We start from the raw sequence: 16,489 nt of genomic DNA on the forward strand, positions 1-16,489 counted from the left end.
AGGCCAGGGAGCTGGGGAGGTGGCCCCCGGGATAGTCCTGTAGTGGACCCGCCCCCACCCTGTGGACCAGTTGATCAATAATAGCCTCCAGGCCCATCAGCCAGAAAAAAGAAAAAGAGTGAGGAGATAACTGCTATAAAGGTAGGAGGGGGTCTTCTAGAAGTTTCACCGTGGAAGAGCGCACCGTGGAAGAATGCGCTTCTGTAAAGTGGCACATGCTAAGCAGAGTGGCCAAGCCAAGGCATTACCTGCTACTTTCCCCATCTTCAGGGAAGCAGGAAGTACAAGATCTGATTTCTTGAACTTTCATGGGCCTATGTTTTTTAAAGATACTCCAGGATAAACCATATGTAGTTGCTGCTGTGTTTGGTTTGTAGAAATAACCCATTTCCTCTTCATGTGTTTAATTGGCAAAACATGGAACGATGATATAATTATTAAAATTGTGGTTTATAGTTTAGGGTGTATTTCCTTTCTCACTTAGGCCTCTCCTGAAATCTGAGGGCTAAACTTTCAGGTATTTCCTTTCCTGCTCTCATTGCCCATAAAGCATTTAAATTTAAGTAAATGGCTCTGATTTCTTTAGTTAGTAACTAGTGATAAATGGTTTTGTGTACATTTAACAGATAGAGGAGTAACTTGTCTGAGTAAACACTAATATAGGGTGTCCCAAAGGTCTTAGTATAGTTTTTAGCTATGATAATTTCAGAAATACATATGCTTCAAACTTATCCACAAATTATTTTTGAAAATTTAATTATTTAAATTTATTACATACTTATTTATCTTTGTAATTTTGAATACTGCATTTTGATTTTTCGTTTCGATCCCTTTGAAGATTTATAGTTGGGAATCAAGTTGGTCTGTTGTGTATATATATATATATTTTTTTTTTTTTTTTTTTTTAAGGTACTAAATACTTGGAAAAATCAAGAGATTTTCCCATTCTCTAATTCTTGGCTTTTATGTTTCTTCCTCCACCCAGAGCATTTGGTCCTTCTTCATTGAGAACCGTGTTTCTCACAGGGCACTGGTGGCATTGTTCTATCACTTTGTTCAAGCCGTTCATACGAGAAGCGTCAGTGTGCAGTGTCGACAGTATGGCCTTCATGCTGCTGGGCTTTATTTTCTGTTGCTGGAAGTACCAGGTATGTGTATTCGATACGGTAGGATAAAATATGTTTTTGTTTTAAATTTTTACATTGTTTGAACCCTTATATTTTGTTTTCTCACTTCTAAAATGGAGCAGTGGTAACCCATCTCGCGGAATTTTTCTGAGTATTAAATGAGAGTAAGTCTGTAAAATACATGGCACGTTACAGGTGTTCGAGAAATATCTTTCCCTTGTTTCTTTAAATGCGTTTGTTTTCTAACGTGGTGTGTCTGTAACCTAATGCAGTTAATCTGAGAGAGGTAAGGCTCGAGGGAGATTGTTTTCAAGCTACAGAAGCTCCATTCCTACCTACCCCCACCTAGTATAAAAATCTGATACTGCCCACTCGTCTCCTGACTCCCCGTCCAGGCTGAGAAAGACTGCTGGGCAGTCCCTGTGTTACATATCTCTCTCCTATGCAGATATGGAGAAACAGTTTACCGTACTAAGAAAGAAAGCGTGAGAATCACTAGTAATGCTTGATGAAGGAAAGTGTAGGAAGGTAGTCTGTTGATGAGCACTGTTCTACTTCTTTTACTGTCAGAGCACTCAGGTGGCTGTTCCTCCTGTGAGCAATAAAGGAGTCCCTTCTACCCACCCAAACCCAAGGCAAGAGAGGATGGAACATGGAGGGGGATGCAGTGGAGAACATAGTTACTGTTTGTCATTGTTTACATAAATTCATTTCTAAGAAATTTCAAGGATTTATCCCATATGATTTGGAAATTGCTAAAAAGACATATTAAAGCCTTGAACATTATTTTGTATTATTGTTTTTTTTTTTTTTTTAAGATTTTAATCATTTATTCATGAGAGACACAGAGAGAGGCAGAGACATAGGCAGAGGGAGAAGCAGGCTCCCTGTAGGGAGCCCGACGCGGGACTCCATCCTGGGTCCCCAGGATCACACCCCAGGCTGAAGGCGGCGCCAAACCACTGGGCTATTGGGGCTGCCCTATTTTGTATTATCGTTAAAGTTACCAATAATGACTGTTGAAATAAGTTCTTAAAGACTTTGGTCTTGCTAAGCAGAGTCTCAGGTCTAACCAAGCTGTCTCACAGAAAAATGATGGTTTTAGGAACTCAAAAGTTTTATTTTTCTCCTCCCTTGCTCGATGCAGTTCCTTCTGATTAAGGTTGAGATGTATGCCAAAGCCAAGAGTGAAGAGTGTTGCTCATCGTAGGCCACTTGCAGCTTTCCAGCAAGACGTGTTCCTGCCAATTACCTTCTGTTTTTAAATGTATCTGGATTATGTTTGGGATACTGTTGATACTTAATTTTTAATCACACTGTGCTCTTTTTCAAGATTGTTTGGTTATTCTAGTCCCTTGTATTTCCATGTAAATTGTAGAAGTTGCATGTCAGTGTCTACCCCAAAAAAGGCTTCTGGGATTTTGACAGTGCACTGAATCTGTAGATCAATTTGGGGAGTGTTGCTGTCTAAACAACATTAGGTCTTCCAATCCATGAGCACAACGTGCCTTTCCATTTATTTCGGTTTTCTCTAATTTGTTTGAATGATACTTTTAAATGTATAATTCTTGTGCTTATTTGGTTAGATTTATTCAGAAGTATTTTATTTTTTCCATGCTATTGTAGATGAAATTACTTTCTCAATTTCATTTTCAGATTGCTTACCTGTAATGTCTAGAAGTACAATTCATTATTAAGTGTAGTTGATGTACAATGTCACATTAATTTCGGGCGTACAATATAGTGGTGGGAGAAGTTTATGGACAAGTCTGTACCTTATGCTGTGCTCAGTACAAGTGAGGTTATCATCTGTCACCATACAGTGTTGTTACAGTACCATCGAGTATATTCCCCGTGCTATGCCTTGGATCCCCATGACTTAGTCTGTAACTGGAGGCCTTCCACTTCCCTGCATCCATTTTGCCCATCTTCAACCCCTCAAGCAACTACCAGTTTGTTCTCTGTATTTATTGGTTTGTTTCAGCTTTGTTTTGTTTTATAATTTTCACATATATGTGAAATCATATGGTATTTGTCTTTCTCTGATTTCACTTAGCACACTATCCTCTAGGTCCATCTATGTTGTTGCAAATGTCAGGATTTCATTCCTTTGCAGCTGAGTAACACTTTATTTTATGTATATCCCCTATCTTTATTCATTCATCTGTCAATGGACAGTTGGGTTGGGCTGCTTCCATATCTGGACTGTTGTAAATAATGCTGCAGTAAACATAGGAGTACATATATATTTTTGAACTAGTAGTGTTCTTCTTCGGTAAGATACCCAGTAGTGGAATTACTGGATCTTATGGTATTTGTTTTTAATTTTTTTGAGGAACTTCCATGCTATTTTCTTTCCACAGTGGCTGTACCAATATTCCCACCAATAGCGCATGAAAGTTCCTCTTTTCCCACATCTTTGCCAACATTTGTCATTTCTTGTCTTTTTGATTTTAGCCATTGTGACAGGTATGAGGTAATAGCTCATTGTGGTTTTGATTTGCATTTCCCTGATGACTAGTAATTTGAGCATCTTTTCAAGGGCTTGTTGACCATTTGTCTTTTTTTGAAAACTGTTCTATTCAGATCCTCTCCCCTTTCCTTAATTAGAGAAGTACAATTGATTTTTTTATTACTGATCTTATACCCTGAAACTTTGCTGAACTCATCTATTGTTACTGGTAGGATTTTCTATGTGTAAGGTTATATCATCTGTGAGTAAACATAATTTTATTTCGTCCTTTCCAGTTTAGGTGCCTTTTATTTCTTTTTCTTGAGTAATTGCCCTGATGAGGACCTCCAGTATAGTGCTGAGCAGAAGTCAGGAGGTGGGCTTCTTGTCTTATTCCTGACCTCAGGAGGAAAACTTTCAGTCTTTTGCCCTTAAGTATGTTATATGCCGTGGGTGTTTTGAGGTTCACCTTTATGATACTGTTATTTCTAATTTGTTGAGTATTTTATTATGAAAGGACTGTGTGTTGCCAGATTCTGTTAGCTAATATTTTATTGAAGATTTTTGCATCTGTATTTACAAGGGATATCTTTTTTGATAAGCTTTTGTCTGATTTGAGTTTCAGGATAATACCAGTCTCATGTAGAATGAGTTGAGTAGTTTTCTTGCCTTTTTTGTATCTTAGAAGTTGGTGAAGAAGGGGTCGTTTTTCTGCCTTAAATTTTTGTAGATTTCAATAACAAAAGCCATCTGGATCTGCAGGTTTTCTTTGAAAGTTTTGTTTGTATAATCTATAGTGATATGTCCCCTTTCATGTCTGATTGGTAATTTGTATCTTTTGTTGTTGTTTTCATCATCTAGAAAAAGTTCCATTAAATTGTATTGACCATTTCAAAGAACCCGCTTGTGATGTTATTGATTATACTGTGTTCTTGTGGCACCTGGGTGGCTCAGTCGGTTAAGCATCCCACTCTTGGTTTCAGCTCAGGCCATGATCTCAGGGTCATGGGATTGAGTCCCACATCAGGCTCTGAGCTTAGCCCTCCACTTGTGTTTGAGCACTTGCTCGCTTGCTTGCTCTCTTTCATAAATAAAATCCTTTAAAAAGAGATGACTTCATGATAGCCTAGCCTATACACTAATAAATGAATCTTTATGGAGTTTTTATGGCATACAGTATTAACAGTCACATTCATAGTGCAGTATTGAAAACATTGTTACGTGATTGTTTCCCTTCAAATAGTGTTTTAATTATGTTTTGATAGGCAGTTAACTGTTAGATTAACTTTTTCCTTTTGAGGCTTGTTTTAAAGCTTTCTTGGAGCAGATATGAAATAGCCTTTACTCTGGAGCTAGTTTAGCTCAGGTGTTTAAGGTTTCAGCATCGGCTGTCCAGAACTCAAATATTTCTCAACCCTGTGTGGGTTATGAAAATTATTCATCTTCTAGCTCCTTGGAGGTTGTTTTTTGCCTACCCTCATGGAGTTTTACCTCTTCGTGCTTATCTTCTGCCCTATGGAGATCTCTGAAGCTTTTTTTCTGTGTAGCTTCCTCTTTTCTAGCCCTTGCCTTTTTGACTCTGATTTCTGTGTTCTCAGCTTAGACCGTCATAATGTACTTAGGGCCACCATTTTCTGCTGTTGTCCAGAAATTGCCTCAAAACATGAAACTGGGACAATTTTAGTGTTTACCTCATTTATTTTTGTTCTTCAGAGATTGTTTTTCTATGCTGCCTATTGCACTGTTTTTTTTTTTTTTTTAAGGTTTTATTTATTCATGAGAGACACAGAGAGAGGCAGAGACACAGGCAGAGGGAGAAGCAGGCTACCTGCGGGGAACACAATGCAGGACTCGATCCTGGGACTCCAGGATCATGCCCTGAGCAGAAGACAGACACTCAACCAATGAGCTGTCCAGGCATCCCTTGCTCCGTGTCTTAAGAGGATTATTTTATACATTTTTGTCCAGTTTTATAGTTTATGGTGGCATGAAAAATATAAAGCCAGTTACTCCCTGGTCAGATACGTTTATCTTATTTATTTCTTCTGATCACTATTTCTCATCTCCTGAGGCTGAAGTTGAATGGTACTTATTTGCTAAAGGGTCATTGTTTAGAGTTCATGATAAGCTCATTTTTACTTATTAATTTTTCATCTGTTGTTATCGACTTATTTTAAGGCATTTTAATCTAACCCACTTATTCTTTATAAATAGGCAGTGTAGCAAATCAGGTGTTCCACCAAGTGATGTTTGACAAATGTATTCAGATTCTGAAGAAGAGCTGGCCTCAAGAATCTAACTTAAATCGGAAAAGAAAGAAAGAGCAGCCTAAGAACTCAGAGGCGAATCCAAGAGGGAGTAGGAAAAGAGGAAAGCCACCCAGGAAAGAAGATATTGAGGTAAGAAGTAAGTGGAATAATAGAACATATCTGTACCAACAAATGATTGTGATTTAAGAATTAACTTTATATTAAAATATGGTTTTTGGCATCATGATTTTAACCAAATGATCCAAAAGTATCATCAACTATCTAGTATGACCTTAAGTTGCTTCTCAGGCTTTATGTATTACTGAGGATACCTGTCATCTTTCCATCCTCTCCGTAATCTTTTGCCATCCTTGTTCCCAGGTGTGCTTGGCAACAACCAAACAGGTATATTTGCCACATTAGCTTACTGTCATTAGAGAGGAAGATTGAAGTATTTTGAGGGCTCATGTCCATAACAGTGTATTGGAATAACATTAATTCCAAATTCTTGTGTGATGGCTGGGTAGAATGGTGGGCATTCTTTGACAGGAAAACTTCTAAGAAACATAAGAATTCCCACTGACACAAAGATACAGAGCTAGAAACTCCTGTGCAGTCATCTAGTCCAATGATTCATTGTTCTGCTGTGGAGACAGAGCAGTTAGGGGACCTGATCAGGGTCACATCACTTCAGCAATTCAGCAACCACCTGAGTTTAGCTGGACTTGATCTGAGTTCATTGAAAATCATGGGACAGAGTGTTAGGCATTACTCTGCAGTTGCCTGTACGTTTCTTTATAATCTAGGTGGATGAAATAGAAGAACAGGAAGATGAAGAAAGTATTTGTTTTTCTGCCCGAGACCTTTGTCAAATCCGAAATGCCATCTTTCACCTTTTGAAGAATTTTTTAAGGCTTCTGTCCAAATTTTCCCTGAAAGAAAAGCCACAGTGTATACAGAATTGTATAGAAGTAAGTGAGAATTCCAAAAAAAAACCTTGGGGCAACCTAAAAGGGCAGAGAGAATGGCTAATACTTAGTGAGTAAGGAAAAATCAGGTCTCTTCTTGGTATCTGTTTTGCAGGTCTTTGTTGCGTTGACTAAGTTTGAACCAATTCTTCATGAATTTCATGTGACACAGGCCAGGTGAGCCACTAATTCTTCCGATAGTAAAATTTAAATATAGTGTAATAAATTATGCTCTAGCAGAAGTATAAATGCCATTTTATCCTAATTGGCACACAAGTAGAATTTATTCATTTGGATGTGGTTTATTATAGGGTTATGGAAGATTCTGGGTAAAGTCATAACCATTGACCAATCTTTTACCTTTTTTCTTTAGAAACCTTAACCAAGCTAAATACGTACCAGAACTGGCCTATCATGGATTGTATTTGCTATGCTCCCCATTTCATGGAGAAGGAGATAAGGTAAAAGACAAGGATTTAATTTAGTTACTAGTTGAATTGAAAACATCTGAATCATCTGAACCATTGGCAGCATTTGGTTTAACACCATTTTATTTATTTATATATTTAAGATTTATTTATTTATTCATGAGAGACACAGGCCGAGGGAGAAGCAGGCTCCATGCAGGGACCCCGATGTGAGACTCGATCCTGAAACTCCAGGATCATGCCCCGGGTCAATGGCAGGTGCTCAACCACTGAGCCACCCAGGCATCCTGCCATTTTAATTTAGCAAGTCATTTTCATGACCTTATATCATTCGTAGCATAAAAAGCATCACCATTTCTATTTGCTACCTGTTCTTCATAACCAAACTGATAATTCAAATAATTGGAAGCCATGGCAGATTTTTGTTAGGTTTCATACAAAATATGATTCCAGTGTGAGTTAGGTAGGAAGAACATTGAACAAAGTGTTACTTTTAGAGAAACAGTCACCAGATTGTTCTCAAAAGAGACATTTGTGGAATTTTCAAGTTTTCCTTGGCAAGTTTCATGTGCACTTCAGTATTTCTATTAGTCGTTTTAGTTGAGAATTCTACAGAAGTATTACTGATATCATTCCTAGTTAGTATTCACATATGGATTTTCCTCCCAGAGTTACCTTAACATTATCACCGTCTAAACATTGGAGTTAGGGTTTTCAAGCATTATGGTGTTACTAAACTTGGATGTCATGAATAAAACAAGATTTTTACAAAAAAAAAAAAAAAATGTGATAAGACTGCAGTGGCTGTTGACTTTTGGTGTCTGTGCTACACTTAATTTCCCGGGCAGGTCACGTGGTGATTAAGAAGCAGGTTAAAGGGGCACCTGGGTGGCTCCCTTGGTTAATTGCGCTGACTCTTGGTTTCAGGTCAGCTTGTAATCTCAGTCCTGGGATCAAGCCACTCTTTGGTTTTGGTGCTCAGCGTGGAGTCTGCTTGTCCCTCTTCCTCTGCTCTTCCTCTCTTTTTCTCTTTCATAAATAAATCATAAGAAAAAGAAAAAAACAAGTAGGTTCAGGGTTTTTGGGCAGGTTGTATACATCTTTGGTGAATTCTAGGTCCACCCCATCAGCTGTACTTCCTTGTATCAGTTTTTCCAAAGCCTCAGTCTCCTCAGAGGGTTGTCAGGAGAAGGAAATGGAAGGTTGCCTGTCAGATACAGAGCACCATGCCTGTTGTTTAGAAAACATGTTTTATAATTTATTATACCATTTATAATTTATTTTATAATTTATTATGTTTTATAATTTATTATACCGTTATCATTTCTGTGTTTAAAATATGATGAGTTAGAATTCACATGAGTGAGTGCTTTCAGTTTCCATGTTCTTTATAAAATTTGTAAAGGTTAGCTGGATGGGGAAATTTATGCCTTTACATCTGCAGTGTCTTTCAAGTTGTATTTTTTAACTGTGAGAGTGTTGATTTGATTTTAGACAATGTTGACTTTAGCCTGACCCATAATCAGTTGACTTTGGACAATTCAACTCCACTTTGGAGGCTCTTTTATTAGGTATAAAGTGGAAATAATAACATGTATAAAATGGAAATGCCTTGCTTACCTTTTACAGTTGTGATGTTTAAGATTAAATACAGTAAAATCAGGCAGCCCGGGTGGCTCAGCGGTTTAGCGCCGCCTTCAGCCCAGGGCCTGATCCTGGAGACCCGGGATCGAGTCCCATGTCGGGCTCCCTGCGTGGAGCCTGCTTCTCCCTCTGCCTGTGTCTGCATCTCTTTCTCTGTGTCTATCATGAATAAATAAATAAAATCTTAAAAAAAAAAAAGGCAGTAAAATCTAGTAATATATATGAATGTACTTAACATGATATCTACCACATATGTGGTTTTCAGTACACGTTATTTACAGGATGAATGAATTAATTGAGTAAATTATATGAGGTGTATATTGGAAGGTGCATTGTAAACTTCAGGTAAAATACAAGTGTAAAGTACCATTCTTCCCTTGTCCCTTCCCTTTCTTGTTCTATAAGAGATTATCAGCAATTTTTTTGCCATTTAGAAGTGACAATCCTCTATTTGCCCTAATTTCAGGGCTATAGTTTGAGAGAGTAAGGAGAAAAACTAGGTGATATTCCTATCATTATCTATAAGCAATGTTTTCACAGTTTCCATCCTATGTTTATTAAATACTTAGTAACTGTCCAAGAAACGCATTTCTAGTGTTCCCCTAAAACTGTTTCAATCCAATGTATCTTCACACAGCTTGACGTGGTTTACTGTGGTCTGCATCACTGCCTTTGAGGTCCTTGGATTCTTTGTCATGCCTTAAATAGAATTTTCTTCTTTTCCAGGTTATAAGTTGTATTTTCCATCAAATGCTAAATGTGATATTAATGTTAGGAGCAGGTGAAGGAGTCCATCACGCTCCCCTTACTATTACAACATCAGTCATCAACAGTAGAAACCAGGCAGTCCAGTTCATCAGGTGAGGTGCACACGGATTGGCTTTTCACTCTATCACTCTCCCTTAAGTCTCCTGGGTCCTGTACTAACCGAGATTTCTGACACCTAATGAAAACTAACAGATTTCTGGCCTGTTGTGGTTCGTGGCCCCCTCTTGTTCGTGTGGCCCACATCACTGTTGGTAGCCTCTGCACTGGGACATTGCTGAGGGTTACAGAGTCTGTAATTCAGGGGCCAGCACTGACCTCCAGCTTGATTCTCATTAGCCTGTAGGGTCAGGCTCTGAGGAATGACATTTGGCTTCTCCTCTGTTTTATCATCATCTGTCTCAGTGTTTGCCTTTCTTACAAGTCTGCCTCTTCCTTTCCTTTTTGTATTTCTGTCTTCTCTGAGTCTCTTTCTCTTTGTTCCTTGCCACTTTTCCCTTGTTTCTTCTCACTTTTCTATTCCCCTCTTCCTACAGACCATACTTCCTAAAAAGAAGATTTAAGTCAATTTTTACTTCTTTAGTAATAATTGATAGACCATTTTTTCCCTCAGAATCACATAGCTCTACCTAAAAAGTTCCATGTCTCAGCTTTATTAGGGAAGACATATTTGCTGTGTTGTTGGCTATTCTTTCTCTCCTTTATTGAATATTTGGCACACATTGTGGAGGTGGTGGAAAGATGTGGTAAGTATATGAGAGCATACATGCCTGCAGGCATATGGGATATAGTGTAGTTGGAGATGTGGGGTATGAGTGGTGGAATCCAGGTATAGGCTGTCATCTGATCATTAAATATCTCTCATGAGGGATTTTTTTAAAACATTAAATAACTAAGGTGCTTTAAGTGTAGACAACCATTTTGATTCTTCCGTGATAGTTCGTGATGTCTCCAGTTGCAGTAGCATCCATATAATGGTATAGATAAGCACTAGAGATGGGTCAGATCTGGGCATTACAATAATAATCTTCTGGGGTGCCTGGCTGGCTCAGTTGGAAGAGATTGTGACTCTTGATCTCGGGGTCATGGGTTCGAGCCCACAGTGGGGGTAGAGAGTACTAAAATAAATAAGTTAACTTAAGAAAGATACAGTAATCTTGGGTTGAAGTTTGAAGTCAAAGCCTTTTAAATGGGAGCATATCACTGAGTTACCACAAGGTGGTGCTGCGTCTTATTATTATTTACCCCAAAAGGATTTTTTATATATTTTTAAAGAATTTATTTATTTGAGAGAGAGAGCATGCACCGTGCAAGCAGGACAAGGCAGGGGGAGGCAGAGAGAGGGAGAAGACTCCCAGCTGAGCAGGGAGCTGGACATGGAGCTCAATCCCAGGACCCTGAGATTATAACCTGAGCTAAAGGCGGATGCTTATCCCAACTGAGCCACCCAGGTGCCCCTAAAAGGATGTGTTTTAGAGTCTTAATGTGAAATTTAGTTAAGAGTCAAAAGAGTCGTATGAAGATGAAACATTTGCTCCTCTCTGACTGAAGCTGTCTGCTCGGCTGCAGCTCAAAACCATACATAGGACATAGTGAATGGTTTTCTGCTGTGAAACTTTGTGTGTTTTACTCTTTTTTCACTGAAACAATGCTTGCAGTGTGGGGCAAATAGCTTTTAATATTCAGGATTTCTAAAGCATAGAGGTCATGGTGTTTAAGAACAGAGTCAAGAAAAAGTACTATTTTATGTAGTTATAGGTATACTGTAAACAATGGGTGTGGTTTCTTTTTTAAATAGCTCAATTGTGGATGAACTAAAGGAAAACGTATTCCCAGTCCTTCGTATCTTACTCCAGCACATCTGTGCCAAGGTACCATTTGCTTCAATAGTAATGATGATAATGATGATAGAAATATATATGTGGGTAAATATATGTGTTTGTGTGTATATTTATTCTTGGGAATGAGTCTGTTATCATTGCAGAAAATAGCTTTATTTAGTATTTTCACTGTATGTTTCCATTGACATAGTGTTCTTTTTGGGAGAGGAATCCTTTTTATTTTGGAAAATCTCAAACATATGGATAAATAGAATAGGGTGATGAGCACCCACCTTCAATAGTTTTGTGTCATTTATACCCTTATAAATTACAACTTCATCAACACATGTTGAATGTTGGAATTTTTGGGGGGAAGCAAATTCTGTCATGTATTGATCCTTAACTATTTCATATGTGTCTCTAGAGGATAAGAACTCCAAAAACATACCACAGAATACACACCAAAGAAAATATACAATAATTCCTTAATACCATGAAATATCCAATTAATGTTCAGATTTTTATGATTATCTCTTGAGCTTCTAAAGCAGATTGGACAAATGAATTTTAACTTGAAGGCAGTAGCTTCTAGGAGATCCATAAGCTTAAGTTACATACTAAGTTCGTATGTCTAAGGAGAGGGCTTCTAGATTTCTTAGATTAGTTTTTGAAGGGTCTAGAACCTAAAACTTGCTAGTCATTTTTATAGCATTTAAGGATTCAACAAACTAGTTACATTCACTAAATTTCCACTTGTATTGCAACATGTGTTTCAGTTGTTCTGTGGGTAGATGTTGGCTAGACAGCCTCTCAATGTTTATGTTTCAGGTGACTGATAAATCAGAGTATCGGACCTATGCAGCCCAGTCCCTGGTCCAGCTGCTCAGCAAACTTCCCAATAAGGAATACTCTACGTTCATTGCCTGGCTTTACAGATACTCACGAAGTTCCAAGGTACGAGATACATCTGCATAAAATCTGGGTTCCTGCTCTGCAGCCTTCTGACAGACAGATCTGAATATACAAGGGATCCTTGGGTTTTTATTCCTGTCTAATGGAGATTCTTCTGATTTTGTTTTATCAGATCCCACACAGGATTTTTACTCTAGATGTTGTCTTAGCTCTGTTGGAACTGCCTGAAAGAGCAGTAGATAACACTCTCTCGTTGGAGCATCAGAAGCTGTTAAAGCATAAGTTCTTGGTACAGAAAATTATATTTGACCGTTGTGTAGACAAGGCACCGACTGTCCGCAGCAAGGCACTGTCCAGTTTTGCACATTGCCTGGAAGTGTCTGTTACTGCATCGGAGAGCATACTGGAACTTAAGATTAACAGTAAGTATTTTCACCTGTAACATGGGATCTGTCTCATGCTTTTTAAGAAATTGGACTGCAAAGGATTCGTTCATTGTTGTTGCAAAAATAATAGAGTATGATATACTTTTTCCTTCATAAACCTATTTCAGTGTATTTTGTTGTTGAATAGCTTTTTAAATATAGTCACAGCTTGGAGATATTGTGGGTTTGGTTTCAGACCATCACAGTAAAGTGAATATTGCAAAAAAGCAAGTCAAATGATTTTTTTTAGTTTTCCAGTGCATATAAAAAGTTAATGTTTACAATACACTGTTGTCTGTCAGGTGGCAATAGCATTATTGCTATATTATTGCAATATGACATAGACATATTTTATTATGTCTAAAAAAAAAAGTGCATACAATAATTTAGAAATACTTTACTGCTAAAAACGCTAACTATAGTGAGCTTTCAGCAAGTTGCAGTCTTTTTGCTGGTGGAGAATCTTGCCTGGATGTTGATGGCTGCTGACTGATCAGGGTGGCAGTTGCTGAAGGATGGGTGGCTGTGGCCGTTTCTTGAACTAAGACGCTGATGAAGTTTGCCATATCACGTGACTCTCTTTTCACAAATGATTTCTCTGTAGTAGATGATATTGTTTGATACCATTTTACCCACAGCCACCGGGGAACTTCTTCTGAAACTGGAGTTCCTCCTTTCAGACTGCCACTGCTTCACCAACTATGTTTATGCAATATTTTAAATCCTTTGTTGTGGGATCCCTGGGTGGCGCAGCGGTTTGGCGCCTGCCTTTGGCCCAAGGCGTGATCCTGGAGACCCGGGATTGAATCCCATGTCGGGCTCCCGGTGCATGGAGCCTGCTTCTCCCTCTGCCTATGTCTCTGCCTCTCTTTCTCTCTGTGTGACTATCATAAATAAATAAAAAATAAATTAAAAAAAATTAAAAAATAAATCCTTTATTGTGACTTCAACCTCCCAGCTTGTTCACCATGAGTAGATTCATCCTAAGAAACCACTGTCTTTGCTCACCTGTAGGAAGCTTCCCCTCACCTGTTCAAGTTTTATTATGAGCTTGCAGCAGTTTAGTCTCATCTTCAGGCCCCACTTCTAATTTTGCTTCTCTTGGTGTTTTCATATCTGGAGGCAGCACATCATTTCTTGGTTAAGTTTGCTATTATATGGATGTGGCTCATGGTACCCCAAAGCAGTTATAATAGTAACACCAAAGATCACTGATCATAGATCGGATCCATAAATACAAAAAAGTTTGAAATATTGTGAGAATTACCAAAATGCAGCAGACGCAAAGTGAGCAAATACTGTAGGAAAATGGCACACATAGACTAGCTTGATGGAGTTACAAACTCTCAGTTTGTTAAAACTGTAGTATTTCTAAAGAACAATAAAGCAAAGTGTGATAAAACAAGGTATGCCTATAGACCAGCCTGGTAACTTTGAAATGCCTTTTAGAGTATTTTAGATACTCATGTTTTAGAGGTGAGACTTTGGCTGCCTATACTACTACTTTGCATTTTTGAGAATTGGCTATCTTGGGCCTCATCTCTGTCCATTTCAAATGCATACCAAGGAGAATATTACTGTCAGCAGTTTAGAATCTGTCTTGTCTTTAGGCCTAATTATCTTGATTTTGGTTACTCTTGACTTGGGGCTTATGATATTATGACATTTTCCCCTCTTATCAATCTGCCTATTTTTAGGTTCTGCAATTTCAAGAGTAGAAAGCCACTCTGGTACCTTACTGAGAAGTTCATCAGGTAATGGGTGAATATATTTTCTAATATTGAATAATTGTCTTTTTTATTTAAAGGACTTGCTGGGTATTTGACATGTTTTTTCTATTTTGTTTTGTTTTTTCTATTTTCATATTTACTTTTTAATACTGAACTTTTCATCATCAAGGAAACTGAAATTGATTTCAATACTGATGTAGTAATTTAAATGTAATATTTCCATGTTTATATTACTAAGGGATATAATAATTTTTTAATGATTGAACTTCTTTTTATGTATTATTTTTAAGCTTTTTCCTATCAGAGGCAAACACTTAACCCTTCTGAAGGCTCAGGGATGATCAATACAGACAGCAGTGGTGAAACAGATGGATCTGAGGGTATGTCGGATTCTATCACTATCAGATGAGTAATAACTATTGGATTTCAGACAACTGTAAGTAGACTCGAAAAACCTTGGATTTTTTTGATTCACCCTTAATTGGAATATCTTCCTGTCTTAAAAGCGGAATAATTCTATTTTATTATATCTTTAATTAATGTCCTTGCACTATACTCTGTTTCATCTTAAGGTAAAGAACAAGCTACATTCTACTTATCATGTACTGAACCTCAGTATTTCTAAATATTAGCAGATGTTTTATTCTTTTTATTAAAGGCAATTGTTGTGAACTCTAGGGATTGCTGACCAAAGAGGGACCAGCTACTAGAGAAAGTGCAGCATATGTTAAATTTGTGTTTGGAGAAAAGTAATCAAAAAAAAAAAAGAAGAAGAAGAAGAGATGAAGATGTACCCAATCTTGTCCCTGCTTTTATTTTTTTTTTTAAGAATTATTTATTTATTCATGAGAGACACAGAGAGAGGCAGAGACACAGGCAGAGGGAGAAGCAGGCTCCATGCAGGGAGCCTGACGTGGGACTTGATCCTGGGTCTCCAGGATCAGGCCCCGGGCTGAAGGTGGCACTAAACTGCTGAGCCACCCGGGCTGCCCTTGTCCCTACTTTTAATTTCTCATTACTTTTTTCACCATGTCATTTTGACTCTGATTAAGGCACCCCAGAATTCACTTTTTTTTTTTTTTAAGATTTTATGTATTCATGAGAGACACACAGAGAGAGGCAGAGACATAGGCAGAGGGAGAAGCAGGCTCCCTGGGGAGCTTGATGTAGGACTCGATCCTGGGACCCTGGGATCATGACCTGAGCCAAAGGCGAGATGCTCAACCACTGAGCCATCCAGGTGCCCCCCAGAATTCACTTTCAATAAGTAAAAGGGAACTGTGAATTTAAGCTCACATTGAAAAAGCCAATTCAGAATTTAGATTATCTTCATCAATAGTGTGAACCATACGTACTGTATAGAATGGTTGTGGGTTCCTCTCTCCTATGACCTCCAGCACAGGATTCTGAATACAAGTAACGCATGATCTCTTTCATTGACTTATGACCCCAGAGTAATGCAATGATTTAAGTGCTAATGTGATTCAGGAGGGAGAAAAACAAATCTGGACTGGTAAATAGGTAGACCTGGAGTCTACTCCCAGATATGTGTCTGTTTAGCTGTGTGATCTTGAAAAAGTCACTTTACTTCTCCAGGATCCTTTTTCACCTGTAAAATGCCATAGCATGAAATAGTGGGGAACATTCTATTTAGAAATGAGAGGTGGTCTGAGTTCTTATACCATTCTTATACTAAATACTTGCTCAACTAAGACAGGGAAACCAACCAAGCACCCTAATTTGTAACTTTCTGGATCTAACACCTTTCCTTTCACAGAGGGCCATTGTCAGAGTCTGGGGAAATAATATTTAGACAAAGTGATTTTTCAAGATTTTAGTGAAAATATTTGTGCAGAAATATAATTATATAATTAGATTAATAATTATTATTCCATTAACATTTCTCTGATCCCTTCTAATCTGTCCTAGGCATCATAGATACAGATTTAGTAAAAAACATAGTTCCATC

The 16,489-nt window shown here is 38.0% G+C and overlaps 1 protein-coding gene across 2 annotated transcripts in view; it reads left to right on the forward strand.

Moving 5' to 3' along the window:
• Positions 1-16,489, forward strand: part of NCAPD3 (non-SMC condensin II complex subunit D3) — a 60,193-nt gene that overhangs the window by 2,427 nt on the left and 41,277 nt on the right. For both annotated transcript variants that reach the window (XR_005359016.1, XM_038535599.1), the window contains exons 3-13: positions 986-1,148; positions 5,794-5,978; positions 6,635-6,799; positions 6,912-6,973; positions 7,170-7,257; positions 9,595-9,728; positions 11,432-11,504; positions 12,282-12,407; positions 12,538-12,787; positions 14,488-14,544; positions 14,811-14,900. Coding sequence is in view for 1 of the 2 variants with exons in the window: in XM_038535599.1 (XP_038391527.1) it covers positions 986-1,148; positions 5,794-5,978; positions 6,635-6,799; positions 6,912-6,973; positions 7,170-7,257; positions 9,595-9,728; positions 11,432-11,504; positions 12,282-12,407; positions 12,538-12,787; positions 14,488-14,544; positions 14,811-14,900 (1,393 nt within the window). In the remaining variant the exon portion in view is untranslated. The remainder of the gene's footprint in view (positions 1-985; positions 1,149-5,793; positions 5,979-6,634; positions 6,800-6,911; positions 6,974-7,169; positions 7,258-9,594; positions 9,729-11,431; positions 11,505-12,281; positions 12,408-12,537; positions 12,788-14,487; positions 14,545-14,810; positions 14,901-16,489) is intronic.

This window comes from Canis lupus, chromosome 5 (assembly GCF_011100685.1).
Source record: "Canis lupus familiaris isolate Mischka breed German Shepherd chromosome 5, alternate assembly UU_Cfam_GSD_1.0, whole genome shotgun sequence".
NCBI lineage: Eukaryota > Metazoa > Chordata > Mammalia > Carnivora > Canidae > Canis > Canis lupus.